The 16,708-nt window shown below is 36.7% G+C and overlaps 4 protein-coding genes across 5 annotated transcripts; 1 reads left to right on the forward strand and 3 right to left on the reverse strand.

Annotated features, from left to right (window-relative positions):
* The first annotated feature begins 1,642 nt into the window (after nt 1-1,642).
* On the forward strand, nt 1,643-4,383 carry LOC133296996 (alcohol dehydrogenase-like 7). 2 transcript variants are annotated; one of them, XM_061496043.1, is made up of 10 exons: nt 1,643-1,779; nt 1,903-2,039; nt 2,123-2,169; nt 2,529-2,854; nt 3,003-3,085; nt 3,172-3,247; nt 3,385-3,449; nt 3,537-3,632; nt 3,915-4,079; nt 4,242-4,383. In XM_061496043.1, the coding sequence occupies exons 1-10, from the start codon at nt 1,728-1,730 to the stop codon at nt 4,356-4,358; spliced, it is 1,164 nt and encodes a 387-aa protein (XP_061352027.1). In that variant the 5' UTR covers nt 1,643-1,727; the 3' UTR covers nt 4,359-4,383. The 2 variants fall into 2 exon arrangements, with proteins under 2 accessions (XP_061352027.1, XP_061352028.1); XM_061496044.1 differs by having other exon boundaries at nt 2,126-2,169.
* A 394-nt stretch (nt 4,384-4,777) lies between these two features.
* On the reverse strand, nt 4,778-6,139 carry LOC133296989 (geranylgeranyl diphosphate reductase, chloroplastic-like). The gene has a single exon (XM_061496034.1). The coding sequence runs from the start codon at nt 6,128-6,130 to the stop codon at nt 4,778-4,780; it is 1,353 nt and encodes a 450-aa protein (XP_061352018.1). The 5' UTR covers nt 6,131-6,139.
* A 433-nt stretch (nt 6,140-6,572) lies between these two features.
* LOC133296990 (GDSL esterase/lipase At1g71250-like) lies at nt 6,573-8,114 on the reverse strand. Its single transcript, XM_061496035.1, has 3 exons — nt 7,859-8,114; nt 6,908-7,543; nt 6,573-6,829 (listed from the first exon to the last, which is right to left on the reverse strand). The coding sequence occupies exons 1-3, from the start codon at nt 8,112-8,114 to the stop codon at nt 6,591-6,593; spliced, it is 1,131 nt and encodes a 376-aa protein (XP_061352019.1). The 3' UTR covers nt 6,573-6,590.
* Nucleotides 8,115-9,659: 1,545 nt separating this feature from the next.
* LOC133296987 (F-box/WD-40 repeat-containing protein At5g21040) lies at nt 9,660-12,622 on the reverse strand. Its single transcript, XM_061496033.1, has one exon. The coding sequence runs from the start codon at nt 12,204-12,206 to the stop codon at nt 10,503-10,505; it is 1,704 nt and encodes a 567-aa protein (XP_061352017.1). The 5' UTR covers nt 12,207-12,622; the 3' UTR covers nt 9,660-10,502.
* Between the last annotated feature and the right edge of the window lie 4,086 nt (nt 12,623-16,708).

Raw genomic sequence — 16,708 nt, forward strand, 5'->3', positions numbered from 1 at the left:
CGATAAGTGTGTAAGTATTTCTTTTATTTTTTAATTTTTGTTTGACAGTGGAGCCCACCAAAACTTGTGTCTGCAGGAATTTTATTTCTTTTGCGGTTAAAGAAGGGATGTATTTCTCTATATTTTTACAACATCGGATCGGGTTTAATAATATTGGTTAATACACTTTGGACATGTGATTCCGTATTGTCACGTACAAAAACGACGTAAGCTAATAAGTAAACCTAACACTTTCTCAATAGTAAAACTATAAACTGTCAAATTAATCGAGAACACATTTTTTTTTCCAGTTTTAAAATAAAGGCTCACTTGCCGATTAAGTGTGACGTTGGGATTTTCTATTAGGAATGTGAAGAAAAAAAAAATCAAAACAACCGAATTGGATTCGAATCGAATCAATTTGCACTTACATCTTATTTCCCATACTAATGAATTTATAATTCAATTGTAATAACTGACAAATTAATTGTCGTCATTAAATCAGTTTGAATTTAAAAAAATAGAAATTAAGCTCACATTGAATAACTAGTTTTTTTCATAGAAAAAAATAACATTTGGAGATTGAATGGCATTAATTCATCAAATGACATTCAATTGCATCTGACTTCGATGAATCCAGAAGGATCTGCGCAATTTCGGCATCTCATCTCATCAACGTCATCTATTAAGAGGGTAAATATCTTATGCTAGACTTTAACCTTAAATAAGTCAGATTTGTATAAAAAAACTTAATTTTAGTATGCTCTCCTAGTTTGCATAGGCCTAAATTACAAGTTTAATATATTTAAAAATACAAATCTTGATCTAAGTCTGTTAGTCTGTTTAATTTTATTAAAGATTTAATAATTAAAAAATAAAATAAAATAATATTACTTTTATTATTTAAAATTATTAAAATAATGATTCGATTTATTTTATTTAAAATAAATAATACAATATAAGTCGACCTGTGGACTTATACGTCCAACATATACAAAAAAAAATAAAAGTTTGTGGCCTGCTTTTTAAATAAATTTTTTTAAAAATTTAAATCTATTTTATTTGACTATTTATAATAAGTCAAACCTGACTTAATTTAGATTAGATGATAAACCCATATTGATCGAATTATTCCATTTACACCGGATGTCATTTGAGGAATTAATGCCATTCAATCTTCAAACGATATTTTTCCTAGCTGACTTTTCAAATTCAATCTGAACCCTGTTTCTTATAACAATAAATAATTATACTATTAATTCATTATTAAATTATAATTTAATTATTAAGAGATGATGAGATGGATGCAGGTGTCGCATCTCTGAGCTCCTTTCTCCTTTTAAATAATAATAAAGGGTGAACTAGCAAATATGGCAATGCATTCATTATCAATAAAACCAAAAAATATTTCACTCATCAAAATAGCCCCAAAAGGGCCAAAATAATAATAATAAATTCAGGTACCTGAATCTGAAGGGTGAACCATACCAAGTTACCAACCTAGTTTTGTGAGTTCAACAGAAGAAAAAAGAAATAGTAGTAGTGTTTGGTTCATTAGTCTCCATCTGACTTTTCTATATTAATTTTGCCTCAACTTTCAAAATTTGCATATTCTACGTTATTCCCCTCATCATGCACCACATTATATTACAAGGTCTTTAACCCAAAGTTTTCACTGGTCAACTCCCTTCACCTTTCTGCACTGAGACTAACACACTGTTTTGACTCATCTTTTGTTTTGGATCACCATGGAAGATAAACTAGCAAGAACAAGTGAAGGACAACCCATAAGATGTAAAGGTGTGCCACTTTTTTTATTTTTTATTTTCTTTTTGGAATAGCATTTTTAACAGTTTGAGAAGATTATATGTTTTTATATGTATGAATTAATACTAGTTGTTATGTTTTCTTTGCTTATATTAGCGGCGGTATGTCGCAAACCAGGTGAGCCACTGATTATTGAGGAGATCATTGTTGCGCCCCCAATGCCTCGTGAAGCCAGGATCCGTATTATATGTACCTCTCTCTGTCACAGCGATATCACTTTTTGGAAGATGCAGGTTCCCTTCATTTTCTATCTCTTTATATGGTTTTATTTGATTTATAACATTTATCTTTAAATGCTCTTTTCTGTGTTTTGAAGGAGCCTCCTGGAATTTGTCCAAGAATTCTGGGTCATGAGGCAATTGGGTTAGTTTATGCATTTCACTATTCATTACTATCCCTTTTATGCTAAATTTGCAAGTTCATTTTTTTATTGGTAATTACCAAACCGTGTTCAAAGTCTTAATAGGCCTCACTTATCCTGTTTCGGCTTTGAACTTTTCACTAATCCTATTTTGTGTTTGAACTTTTCCACCTTTCCAGGAATTGGACTCTATTTATATGGTCTTTTTGTATCAACATAAACTTTTGTGCTTTAATTTATATGTTTACTGAAAATTTATTGTGGTCCCTACTAATTATAAATAATTGTTTCTAGTCCTAATTTTGGTGCCTGTTTCTATCGGAGCTGATGATGCTTTCCAAAAAAAATTTATGTGATCCAGGGTTGTGGAAAGTGTAGGAGAGGATGTAACTGAAGTCACAAAAGGAGATATGGTTATCCCAGTTTTCTTACCTGATTGTGGGGAGTGTATAGATTGCAAATCAACAAAGAGCAACTATTGTTCAAAGTTTCCTTTCCATGTGTCTCCTTGGATGCCTAGATATGCTAACACTAGATTCACGGATCTAAAAGGAGAGATCATACACCATTTCCTCTTTGTTTCTAGTTTTAGCGAGTACACTGTGGTTGACATTGCCAATCTAACCAAGATTGATCCGGCAATTCCTCCCAACAAAGCATGTCTCCTCAGTTGTGGTGTATCAACTGGTAATTTTGCCTCAACAATGCAATCATTAACTAAAAGATTGGAGAAAAACTATATCAATTGTAAACTATGGTCAGAATATTTGGTCATAAATAAATACAAGTTTGTTCTTAACATTTTAATTCACCACTCTGCAACATTCATTTTTAGGGGTAGGTGCTGCTTGGAGAACAGCAGGTGTGGAGCCAGGTTCTACAGTAGCTATTTTTGGGCTAGGATGTATTGGATTAGCTGTAAGGACTCAACATAGCTCTATTTTCTTTCTCTACTTTGTGGTTTTGTATACTGAAATTCCAATTACAATTGATTGGTTTTCTAGGTAGCTGAGGGAGCTAGACTTTGTGGAGCAACTAGGATTATAGGTGTGGATGTCAACCCAGAAAAATCTGAAATTGGTAATGTATTGTCTGTTTAATAACATGATATCAAGCATTAATTCAAATAATGGTCTTTTAATAAGTTTCTTTCGATGTCATTATTATGCTTAAATTATGTATTTGATTTCATGGGTTTGTTCCTCTCCTCTACATAGGAAAAAAGTTTGGACTCACAGACTTTATCCATGCTGGAGAATGTGAAAACAAATCTGTGAGCCAGGTCTACCCTCTTCAATGCACAAATCCTAATTTTTATTGAGATGACTTAAGTTCTGAAATTTCCTTCTTATATGTGCTTGTGGAGCAGGTTATCATAGAGATGACTGGTGGGGGAGCAGATTATTGCTTCGAATGTGTTGGTATGGCATCATTGGTGCATGAAGCATTTGCTTCTTGTAGAAAGGTCTCTCTCTCTCTCTCTAATTGTGCCCAAACAGAAATAATGTGATTAAAACAATAACTACAACATGATTTTTAGCAACCACCCCAGCACAAAGCTTGAAAATCCACTAAAAGCAGTAACAGTTTTCACTTGTGCTAACTAATTTGAAATTCCATATACTTAAATGAGAATGAAGTTTCTAGTGAAATAGAGACAGGCATGATTGCAATTTCCAATAATATTTGCTCAACCGATCCATACTTGTTGAAAGCATTAACTGGAAAATTGATTTTTTGCCTTCAGGGTTGGGGAAAAACAATTGTTTTAGGAGTGGACAAGCCAGGATCGAAGTTGAGCCTTAGCTCTAGTGAGGTCCTTGTTCAGGGGAAAAGTCTCATGGGGTCCTTATTTGGAGGACTGAAACCCAAGTCTCATGTCCCCATTCTCCTTAAACGCTACATGGACAAGGTACTGTGTGCAGTTTCTTTGATTTAATTTTTGAAGTCGATGCTCATTATCCCTTGTATTGATATATGTAGTTAAACTAGTAATAATTATGTAAAAATAGTAATGACAAAATACCAAGTTTTTGGGACTTTTTTTTTTAATTTTTTCTCCAATTATTAACAGGAACTGAAATTGGATGAGTTTGTCACACATGAAGTGGAGTTTAAGGACATCAATAAAGCTTTTGATTTATTGATTAAAGGACAGTGTCTTCGATGTGTCATTTGGATGGACAAATGATTCATTCTTGTATATGTAATTGTTGCGTTGGACCCTTGAATACGACATCAATATGTAAAATATCGGTAGTGCACTTTTCTGTTTTACTTGATGGGAACACATTCAATGTAATAAAGTTGCTATACGGTTGCCTTGCCTATGCAAAAGCAATTGATGCACCAGTAATTGTTATAGAAGTTGATGGTGCTCTTCAATCCTCCAAAGTATTTTAGTCTGTATTTCCCAGAAATAGCATTTATTTAGCATTTCCCATTTTATGTGTTTGCTAATCCGTTCAAGGAATATTATCAGATTTTCATATGAAAAACAAGCTTAGACCATCATCATCACAAAAAGAAAAAAGAAAAAAAGCATCAAGACAGCATTGATATCATTAATTTATCCGATTGAAAACCCAAAACAAGACCAAGGGAACGAGATCATAGAATCAAACCCTCCATTTGTCTTCCTACAACCTTACACCTCACCAAGCTCCCAATGGTATTCATCAAAAGCTTAGCATCATCCCACACTCTCCCACGTGCCAACTTCTTATACAAATAGCTCTCAAACGTCATGCGTTGCACGTGTTCATCTCCACACAGCTCCACCAAAGCCTCCCTGCCCGCGTTACTACCATAGAAAACCCTCTGCAACAAATCCAAAAACCTAAACGTGCTAACGTACTCCGCGTCCCACTCTTTCAGGTATTCCCTCCTAAGATCACACTCATCAATCATCCTCTCCCCACCCTCAGAGGCCTTTACGACGCCGTTTCCACACATCCGACCCGATTTCGCCGCAAAATAAATACCCTCACCCGAACACTTAGTAACGTAACCAGCAGCGTCCCCAACAAGCGCCACGCGTCCCCTGACCCGAACCGGACGCGGGTGCTCCGGAATCGGGTGGGCCTCCACTTTTATAACTTTCCCACCGTTGATCTTCGCCCTCACTCTTTCCCTGATCCCCCTCTGGTACAACTTAATATCCTGCTTCGACCGCACCGTACCAGTGCCCACTGCCACGTGGTCGCACTTGGGAAATACCCACCCGTAGAAATCTGGCGATACGTCGTCGCCTACGTACATCTCCGCGAGATTTTCGTAGTACGCCATTTTCTCGTCCGGTAATTTGATCCGCTCCTGGAACGCGATGGCGCAGGCGTATCCGCCGGCGCCGATCGACTTCGCGACGCGGCTGTTGGCTCCGTCTGCGCCGATCACCACGTCGACGGCGAGGGAACGCCGGGTGGAGTTGTTGATCGTGTAGTGAACGGTGTAGGGTGCGTTTGGCGAGGCGGGGAGATCGAGGCCGGTGACGAGGCCAGCGATGAGGTTGGCGCCGGCGGTCTGGGCGCGGGAACGGAGGAAGGAGTCGAGGACCTCGCGGCGGAGCATGGCGATGAACTCTTGGGGTTTTAGGGTTTTGCCGAAGTCGACGGCGATGTTGGAAGGGGAGAAGATTCGCATGCGGGTGACGTGGCGGTCGATGAGGTGGTGAGGAATGTCGAACTCTTCGAGCATGCAGAGGGGAATGGCGCCGCCACATGGCTTGGCGACTGACGGTGGGTTCCGCTCAAATAGGAAGGTCTCGACGCCGCCGACGGCTAATGCCTCCGCAGCGGATGAACCAGCCGGACCGCCGCCGATCACTGCCGCCCGGAGCTTGCGGCCGTTGATGGATGGGCGAGTGGATTTGGAGGCTGAAATGGTGAGGGATTGGAAGCGGGGTTTGGGCTTTGAGGTTGGAGTGGAGAGCAATGGCAAACATATTTGAATTTTGGCAGCCATGGAGAATGGTGAAGAATGAGATTTAGAGATTCAGGAGTTTTGGGTCAGTAATTGTGATCTAGGGTTTGCTTCCAATTTGAGCATTAAAGCAAGATAATTCTTTACATTTTCTTTACTCAAGTTGGCATCTTTTTCAATTTTCAAGTTCTAATTTACTATTGTTAATGCATGCTTTTCAGAGGACAAAACAAGGACAAAAGGTGGCAGCAATAAAACAGTTCTTGTCTTGTATTCTAAATATAAAAATGATTTCCAAAGCAAAACTAGCAGTAGCACCCACTTTCTTTATCTCTTTTGTACTCCATGCCATGGCACATGGGATTAGCTTATTTGCTTACGAATCGTTTACATCCACATGAGCAGTTGACACATTTGGGAGAGTTTTAGTGTGAGTTTGCTAACATCAAAGCTAGCTAGCTATACACTGTCAAGAGATATGCTCAAGCCTCAGGGATAAAAGCTAGACTTTCACTTTCACTTTCACTAATTCATGGATGGTGATAGGATTGCAAAGACCAGGGATTGGTTGGCCAGACCAGGCTGCATCAGCTAGGATGGAATTGACTGCTTCTGTAGGGTTGAGCAAATCCCACCAAACATGAGTTGAAGCTTCATCGCAGGCCATGTCCATTGAGATACACCCTATAATTGCACCGTTCAAACCAAGCCCGCAACATGCACTCTTTACGTCTTCAAAACCTGTATATATTTTGCATCTTTTTTCATCCTAGTATATATCTTCCACATGAAGTTATAAAGGGGGAAAAAAACACATACCATAAAACCTTGGTTTGTTGATAATCTCCATCATTCCCTTGTATACATCACAGAACACCATATGAGCATCAGGAAACTCCGTATTAAGCTTGGCTATACGTTCATCCATCAATCTATTGTATTCAAAGACAAACTCATTGACTTGTTCCACGCAACCGTTTCCATTATAATCTACGGCTGATGTGTGATTCTTCGACTCCCAGACTATACGTGGTGTGCATCCCAAAGGCAATATTCCCAAGCATATGATTTTCCTCGCATTTGCATCATAAAGATACCTCGCAGCATTTATCATTTGGTCGACCAAAATGGTAGCAAAATATGGGGCACCATGCTTGAACATTTGGCTGGAAGAGTTTTGTAGGAATAGATCAATGTAATCTTCTTTGCCAAAGGAGAGGAAAAAGATGGAAGATTTTGTGTATTGGAGAGCAGCGTCCTCGCTCAGCTGCAGTTGCAACAGCTGCATAGTCTCAGAAACTTGGCGTAGTTGTTGGTTCAGAGACTGATGGCTGTGGCTTCCCGGGTTCATTATTGTAGCCTGTGTTGACCCAAAGTTGAGACCACCAAGAACTTCCTCCATAGATCCATTTTGACCATAAAATGGTCGTATTGATGTCAATCCAATCTTCTCAGCTACAACAGTGATTTCATTACAGCAAATAATGTTAATTAACTTTGGTTCTATTCATGATAAATCAATGTGAAAAGTAAAGTTTTGCCATCATAAAACATTTTATAATCACTAAAAGAAGGTTTCTTTTATCCTATCATGAATGCAATGCTTCAAAATAATATATAACTTTCTGCATGGAGTGTGCCAACTATAGTCCGTATTTTCTTGCATGTGGGATTTCATCTGGTTTTGCCCAATTTCCGAGAATTAAAAATGCAGAGTGTAAAGAATCAAGAGAAGGAAAGAAGAGATAAAGGAAAGAGAAAGAAGAGTACCAAGAAGTTGAGGAAGAAGGGTGGCATCAGAGCCATTACATGGATACAGAGAGAGACGACCGTGAAGTAAAGGGTAGAAAAGAGTGTTGTCTCCACAATCAACCGAGGAATCCCCTAATATATACAATGCCGATTTATGTGAGCTATTTCTCTCATTAGCAGGTGCCTCAAAGTATTGCCCATGAACTATGCTGAATATGCGAATTAGCATAACAAATGCAGGAAGATAATGAATAACAAACCCTCTTCTTCTCATATTGTGATTTCCCTTTGTCCGCTCAAATTGCTTGAACTGGTTTGCTGCTATAATGTTGGTGTTACAGCTGAACCATTCAAGTAAAAGTGAGCGAGCTTGTTTGGTCCAAAATGGGACGAAGCGAATGATTTGTTTGGTTACACCAGGCTAAAAGTATGAAGTGTCGTACTTCGCAGCATTGATCGGATTTTCTAATGGAACAATAATTACGCAGAAAAATAATTTGAAAAAAGAAGTTGATAAGAATTTTTTTTTCTTGAACACTTTCCCATTTCATCATACTCATACATGAAAGAAAACAACTTCATTCATAACCTACTGTGCTGTCATTGGACAAAGTATGTTCTTTTTTTTTTTTTTTTTTTCAAAACACCTGTCATATTCTTCGCATTTCTCAACAACCTTCATCAGCAAAAGTTATGTTTTCATCCAATTTTTTTGTTACGGAAGGTAAGAACAAGAGAAAAATGACCGGTCATTGTGCTTTGTAGCAGTAAGAAACATAATGCTTGAATAAAATTATAAATAAAAAAAGAAGCTTCTGGTGAGAGGTTCATTAACCTCAATTTTCTGTTTAAGGCAGAGTTACGTCTGATGTGACTTTGGCTAATGTATGGTACTGATTTTGGTTATTGATAAACACGAATTTATAGTCATAGTCATCTAATAAAGTAGTTCAATGCACTGGCGGACAGATATTCGTGACTGTGTCTGCACATACAGACACAAAAATCCTAGGATTTTATTTTTTTTTTAAAGGTGGGTGATTTTGAATTATAAAATTGCTAAAATAATGCATTGCACATCTCTTCCTTGAACTGCCGCGTGATCCTCGTCTCTTTTTATCTATTTTATTGTTTTTTATCCGTCAGATTGAACAACTTACGAGCTTTACGGTGCTGGTAGACTAAAGCTTTTTTTTTTACATATAAAGACTAAAGCTTTTTAATTTTTGTAACTTCTTTCAATTTTTTATTTCAGAAACTCATAGAATATTAACTGATTAAATCTCTGTTTTAAAATTTATATTGCATTTTTTATTCCGCAAATATTTTTTATATTTTAAAAAATCTAATATATAATGTTCAAGAAATATATGTTAATCTTATTATTATTGAAAAAAATTCTAATAAAAATATGAAATTTATGGTTTTTCTATTATTATTATTATTATTATTATGACAATCAAGTTTTGATAAATATTACAATATAAATATAAACATAAATATATATATATAAATAAACTTTTGTATCTTAAATAGTGTCGATCTTACGATTTACAATTTTTTCATTCCCTTCCTATCTTAAGTAAGATCTCGATTTTAACAACATTGATCCTAACATAAAAAAATTGTAAAAAATCGTAAAAGTGTTTGAAATTTTGATGAAATCGTTTTGATTAAAAAAAATCATAAAATCATAAAATAACAGATTTAAATCGGAATTTTAGCTAACACGGGCCAACCCAATCAAATTTATATTTTTTTAATACATTTAAAATTTTCTTTAAAAAAATTCTTCGGAGACGCTGCCCCCGAACCCCGCCTTAAGTGTGCACACATAAAAAAAAAATTCTGGGTCCACGGTGCTTCAATGATATAATCCCCTCCCCATTGCAGAGGGCACACTCGTGTAGTCCCTCTTTTGTAGAACTGATGCTAGAGCATTTCTTGCATGAAGAGTGGATAATCACACATTACACAGCTAGTGTCCAAATCTCAGTGATATTTTGGTAAATATGCCTAGCACTGGCACTGCACTGTCCATGCAAAAACAAAAGTCTACCGACATGATTGCATTAGTTTCGTCCTTCGTTATTGTATTACTTTCTTTCTAAAGATTTGCTGCACATCTCCATGTCCATAACTTTTTGCCGGACATGAGCTGTCATAGACACAAAATTAAAAATACCAGACTGAACAACTTGATTCGGAGAGCAATTAGCATATCTAAAAGAGCAAGCTCATAATCCAAGAACACAAATGTCTACCATTGCTTCCCATGCAACTTCTTCGGTCTATTTAGTATCATAGAATTCTTCAAAGTCTTTGACCTTCAAGCCATAAAGCATCCTGAATCTGTTGAAGTCGATAAGCGTTATCAACCTCAATGAATACACCATTCATAGCAACTACTTACTACCTTGCGTAAAACAATTCTCTGAAAGGAATACTATCATTTCTGAATCGTACAAGTGAGATATTGATGGAAGTGGTCTCATATGATTACCACTACTAACACTAATTAAATCATAATACATAAAAGAGAAACTTATGTCAGTCAGTTTACTAGCTTAAAACCAAGATATGTGGATACATCAATTTCGGAAAAACATAAAATGATAGGCAATTGGTGTGTGTAGATGCAAACATTAGATGGCATTAATCACTACGCCTTCAGCTTTCCGCTCATGCGACATTTGTTGGGCCAAATGCAAGTCGCAGAATTCTTCTTGGCTGCAACTGAACATTGATCACTCTGACCACCTTTACTGCCCAGCTCGGTTTGGAGCTTCCGCCGCCTCATTCTGTTCTCTAATCGTATCCCTCTTAATGTACGAACTCTACGCTCAATTTCTAAAGCTTCTGTGAAATTCCAGATCCTGACAACACCTTCTTCACCTCCACAGACAATTCGATCAGCCCCTATATCTACAGAGAAAAGATTACTCTTAAATCCATTCAACATCCTCTGTGGAGGCTCTACTGCACCTCCTCCACCCAAATGCTTTACCTTGGAAGCTTTCTTCCCCAGAGCACGCTTGCTTGACCGCACCAGCTTTCTCACATCAATCAGAGCCAACTTGCCATCACTTGATGCTGAAACAAGCCAAGGAAACTCGAAGGCAAGAGAATACACAGGACCTGAGTGAGGAACCCAAGCAGCAGCATGCCAAGCCTTAGTCTCATAGCCATCATTTATGATCTCATACATGTGTATTGCACCATCTTCACCTCCAGTAAAAAGGAAGTCCCCTGTATGGCTTCGTGCCAAAGCATAAGTATTACCAGCATGAGCATTATAAACAATGGTCATCAAAGTCCCACTATTAGTATCCCAAACATACACATCTGAACCTGATGTGCTGGCAATTGTAGTATCATGAGGGACAAGTCCCCAGACCCAGTCACTGTGCCTCAGCACCACAGTGCACTTCATTGAATGTCGGTCCCACACTCGAACAGTAGTGTCCCATGAACCACTGTAAATCCTTGTCAAATCTAAAGCAAGTGAAGTTATTGGACCTTCATGTCCCCAAAGTCGAACTTCAGTATTCTGGTTTTGTGAACCTCTAACATCAAAAAGATGGGGAAGTCCTTCAACAGCCCTCCAACAATGAATGAATCCACCAGTACCGCCGGCAACCAGTAGTCTTCTATCTGCTGCAACAGCACGAATGGTGCAGCCAAGGGGTCGTGATGATGCAATTGACAACCCATCCTCCACGTCCCACATCCTCACAACAGAGTCATACCCAGATGTAAATATGAGCTTTGCAGAAGCCAATAGGAAAACAGTCCGAACTGCTTCAGTATGGCCATACAACGCATCCAGACTAAAACGTCCCATAAAAGTCTTACTCCTAAACTCCCTTTCCATAAAAAGTTCCTTCCATGACTTATCATCCGAAACCCCCGAATCCAGGACCATGGGAGCTGTTGGAAGTCCCCATCTTTGACAATAGAATTCCTTCCAAGCATGGTGCTCAGATGCAAGTCTATAGAGAATTGTGGAGACACATGAAACAACACCAAGATCTTTGGGGTCAAGGCAATTGAGAATCTCGGATATCAGTGCGGGAGGAAGATCAATGAAGGACCGCCGACAATCAAAAACCTTATCACCATCAAATGATGATTGGTTCAAAGTACTGGCCGAGGCTTTGGTACCTTTCTTGGAATTAAACTTGGATGCTCCCTTTGAGTTCTCACCCTTCCCGGATTCACGTTTGGTATTTGGAACAAAATTAGAGATTACAACTCCTTCAGTATTGCGTTTGGGGCTAAGCAGAAATGGTTTAACTATGCCTATTCCTGGTTTTGCTACCAAATTTTGGGAAACCTTAGTACTCTTTGGGCACTCAAATGCCATAAAAAAAAAATAGGATCCTATGCTTTGAATCAAAAGGGTTGAAGGATCAAACCCCGCAAACGCAATAAATTCAAAATTCCCAAACCAAAAACAAGAAAAATAATAATTTGGGAAATAACCGAAACCCTAATAGAAGCAACCCACGAAAAGAGACCAGAGAGGATATCAGGTTAACCCTAAGCTTAGCAACAGTTGATGACAAATAAAAGGGTAAAAGAATACTAAATTTTCTGGGTAAAAGAAAAATGGGAATAATTGAATGTTAATGAGATCGCAAAAAAGACCCAATAGATTTAAGAGCACGAAATTAGAGAGGAAAAGAAAAGGGAAATGGAAAATGGGTGAGAAAGAATGAGTTTGAAAAATACCTTGAGATGAAGAAAGATGAGTGATAATGCGAAGCAGGAGCACGACGACAGAGAATGAGAACCAGATGGGAAAAGGTATTATACCAACGAGTTGCGTACACAAAACTTAATTATCCCATAAAAAAATTATTTGGTACAAAAGTTGATTTTTACTAATGTTTTGTGAGAGAAGTTACATATACCATTAAATTAATTTGGGATTTATTTATTTTATGTTACATAAAATAATTATATGATGTAATAAAAAAAATAAAGGGATCTATTATTTATTTATTTTTAAAAGTTATAAACCCTACTACCTGTCTCTACTGTATAATATAATAATTATTTCCCAATAAGTTTATCACGTAAGCATTTGCAATGCTTTATTCCCAATCAAGTTAAAAAAATGTGGGGTTGATAAATAAAAAATTCTTTTATTTTCAGTTTCTTTATAAAAATATGTTCGTGTAAATTATTTTAAGAAAAATATCTATGTTATTTATTATTTTTATTAGTAATTTTACTTAATTATTCTTTATCCGCAAAATTTTACACAATTCTCTCTCTCTTTTTCAGGACTTGGACAAATAATATATATAAATAGGATTCGTTTTTGTCTGCCATTGTTGCTGATAATTTATATACACTAGGTTCAATACTACGTCGTTTTGGAACGAAAATTATGGTATTTTTATAATTTTAATTTATTTCAGGGTTATTATAGTCTTTATATTATAATTTTTATATCTTTCAATTCTAAAACAACGTCATTTTGGAAGTAAATGAAGATAATATATCTGCAGTAACTAAAGAAATATTTTTCTCATATAAATATATCAAACTTTAAGCAAGTGAATGTAATTAATTAAAAAATGAATAAATGTTTCTTTTCCTCATGGGGCATTTGGTACAAGAGAAATTTTTTTTTAAACGGGAAATAATTATTACTGAATTGTATTAGGAAATATATTTTTACTCGAATGTTATAAAAAGCTGTTTGGTAGACCCATATTTTCCCGAAATAATTAAACTAATTTTACTGAGTTTGTGTTTGGTTGGTTATGAAATATTACTGGGAATGTGGAGTTATTTTACCAAAATAACCCCACCTTTATCCTTTTTGATTCAAATATTCTAATAACGACGTTGCTGAAGACAAATAAATCCGGTTCACATCTGTGTCCTCAACAACCGAAGGAGGGTCATTTCACTGGGTTCGGGTGTGAAGACAGTGTTCTTGTTTTCGTCGACAGAGAAGAAAACCTCCTACGGTGTTCTTGTTTTTGTCGAGGAGTAAACATAGTAACGAGTTTTCACAACATCAAAAACTCAGCTTTGCTTTCATAGGAGTCTCTGCAAAATAAATACAAAAAAACAAAAAACAAATAAATTACGCCTTTCAAGTTCTTCCCGTCGAATGGAAGGTTTTCAGCCATGGGAGAGGCCATTGTGGTAGCTTTACCTTTTGCGAAGACAATATATACAGTACAAATTGAAGGTTATATTTGTCCATATATTCTCGCTTTAATATTTGCTTCCCCGGGGACTGAACATTTCCATCCAATTTGTGGATCATAAATTTGTCAAACAGTACAATTTTTATCACATAAACACATTTTGCTAGAAGCAAATTTCCCCTGCAAACTTTTGATATTGAAGCTACCAAACGTTGCTAATATTTATCTCCTACAATGCTTTCCCGGTGTTTCACAAATAAGCCGCGTAACAAACGCGCCCTCAGTTTCAAAAAAAAAAATTGAATAAATGGTGTCGTGTTAACTTGCAGTAGAGAGCATAATGGACATGGCCCATGGATCATACCTCAGTGCAAGCTCAGATGGTTTGAAATCCCTTACCAACAAATTTAATTTTTTAACAAAAAATTTATGAATATTTTTTTTTTTGCGGTGGTATCTTTATTCTTTAAGGGCCTGTTTGGTACGCGGATTATATTAGGTTCCATGGAAAAGCAACATTAGGAAGCATAATATACCATGTTTGGTATCCAATAAAAGGGAAGTTTCCCGGGTAAACAAATCTCCCATTTTTTGCATTTGTGTGTCAAGAAGCGTACGACTACCATAGCAGGAAGTCCAAAGATAATGTGGAATAGTTTGGAGTCTGAGCATGTGTAAAAGGTACCGCGAAAAGGTGGACCAAAATAACCTTGGAGATTGTACTATCTTTGAACAAATGGAGTTGGTGGCTTGACCTGATAGCAGTGAACAACAACAACTTCAAAGTGTTTGTATCTGAACCAGTGACATCGTAGAGGGAATGTTGCAACCAATGAACTACAACAACTTCAGTCTTGCTAACATTGAGCCTCTCAAGGTCAAGGTTCCCAACTTTTTCAGCAACGGGAAAGAACTCAAAGGGAAGCCCAAGTTTATTTGCAAAATCAAAGATGAGAAACAAAATATACCCATCATTGGTGGAACAAAAAACAGCAAAGATGACACGAGAAACAAAATATACCCAACCTGAGAGATTGCTTGTACAAGTTTGGCTTCTCTGTAAACAACGATCCAACAAAGTCTTCACAAACGCGCCCTCACAACCAAAGACGACGACCCTGATGCGTTTGCTAGTTTGCCTTCAGTAAAAAAAAAATTTGTAAATAAAAAAAAGGTAAAACAGGGTTATTTTGGTAAAATAACCTCTCATTCCCACATATATTTAACAATCAACCAAACACATACTCAATAAATTTAACCATAAATTCCCAGGAAAATTTGGTCATACCAAACACATTTTACTAACATTCCAGTAAAAATATATTTCCTACTATATTTCGGTAATAATTATTTTCGGGATAAATAAAAATTTCTCTTCTACCAAACGTCCCCCAAAGGGAATATTACAATACCAGTTCTTCTAAATTTCTAATATTACAAATATAGGTCTTGTCACAACGCTAGATCATTGTTGATAGTTAGGATTATAATATGTTATTTTATTTTAAGGTGAAAATATACGAATGGGCTCGTCAACTACTTACATTCACATTATATTCTTACGGTAAAAGTATTTGTCCTTTTAAATGATACAACTTGTATCATTTTATTCTCACAAAGAGGTGAGACCCACATTTTTATTTTTTTTGTCCACTCTCTCTTCTATGATTTATCTCTTTCTCTCACTTAAAATGACACAACTTTACATCCTTTAAAATGACACACATTTTTCCCTATTCTTATTTATTAGGAGAACAATTTTATAGAAGAATGATGGTTTCTTTTTAAGGAAAAAGGATAAGCTTAGGAGAATTTTAAAATTAAAACAATTGAAACAAGTTGTTCTTATTTTTTTTCATTTGATCTAAAATCCTTAAATACATGATACATTCCAACTTCTACTTCCTAAAGATAACAACAATCTTACCGTAAAGTTGAGAAAACTAAAAATAACTGCTCAACTAAGTTATAAGCAAAGGAAACGTGGATATGAAAATAACTGCTAAACTATGTTGTAAAGCGACTAAAGAGTGGACCCAGCACGTATGTCATGCATCAGGGAAGTAAAGCGGTTTAGCGGTTGTTGTAAGGGTACGTATCATCCCCCCGCTCTTCAAGACAAACCTTGTTCCCAAGGTTCTCGAGCTCCTCATCAGGAAATGTTGGTTGATTGTTCATCTAAGAGCAGGAGGGTGGATGGGTTTTGACATCTATGTCCACGCGTGAAATGCTCATCAATATTGAAACACAGTCCCTGTTCATGACATGTTTTCATCTTTTCAGTTGTGAGACAACGGACTCTGGGTGGAATGTTCGGGGATTATGTAGTTGTTGGTAATTGGCCTGAGGGAGTAGTGGTGGTTGGTTCAGGTAAAGATAACATAATGGATTTGTGTTGGTAGATTCATAGGGAAGGTCAGACAACTTTTCTTCCTGGTGTTTGGCAAGAACTTTTGCATCAATAATATTGGTTGTTTTAGTGCTTGGACCTCGCGTCTGATACGAGGCTTGAGGCCAGAAATAAAGTTGCGGAGGAGGAATTCAGGTGGTAGATTAGAGGTACAGTAGGCTGAGGATTCATAGTGTGTAATGTAGGCAAAGACACTTCTGGTTTGTTGGAATTCAACAAGGTCACCCATATGATCAACATAAGGGGAGTCACCGAATCTCGCTTTAATATGATGGATGAAATGCT

This window comes from Gastrolobium bilobum, unplaced genomic scaffold (genome assembly GCF_033153095.1).
Source record: "Gastrolobium bilobum isolate Gb01-03AN ecotype WA unplaced genomic scaffold, APGP_CSIRO_Gbil_v1 utg2614, whole genome shotgun sequence".
In the NCBI taxonomy this organism is placed as follows: Eukaryota; Viridiplantae; Streptophyta; class Magnoliopsida; order Fabales; family Fabaceae; genus Gastrolobium; species Gastrolobium bilobum.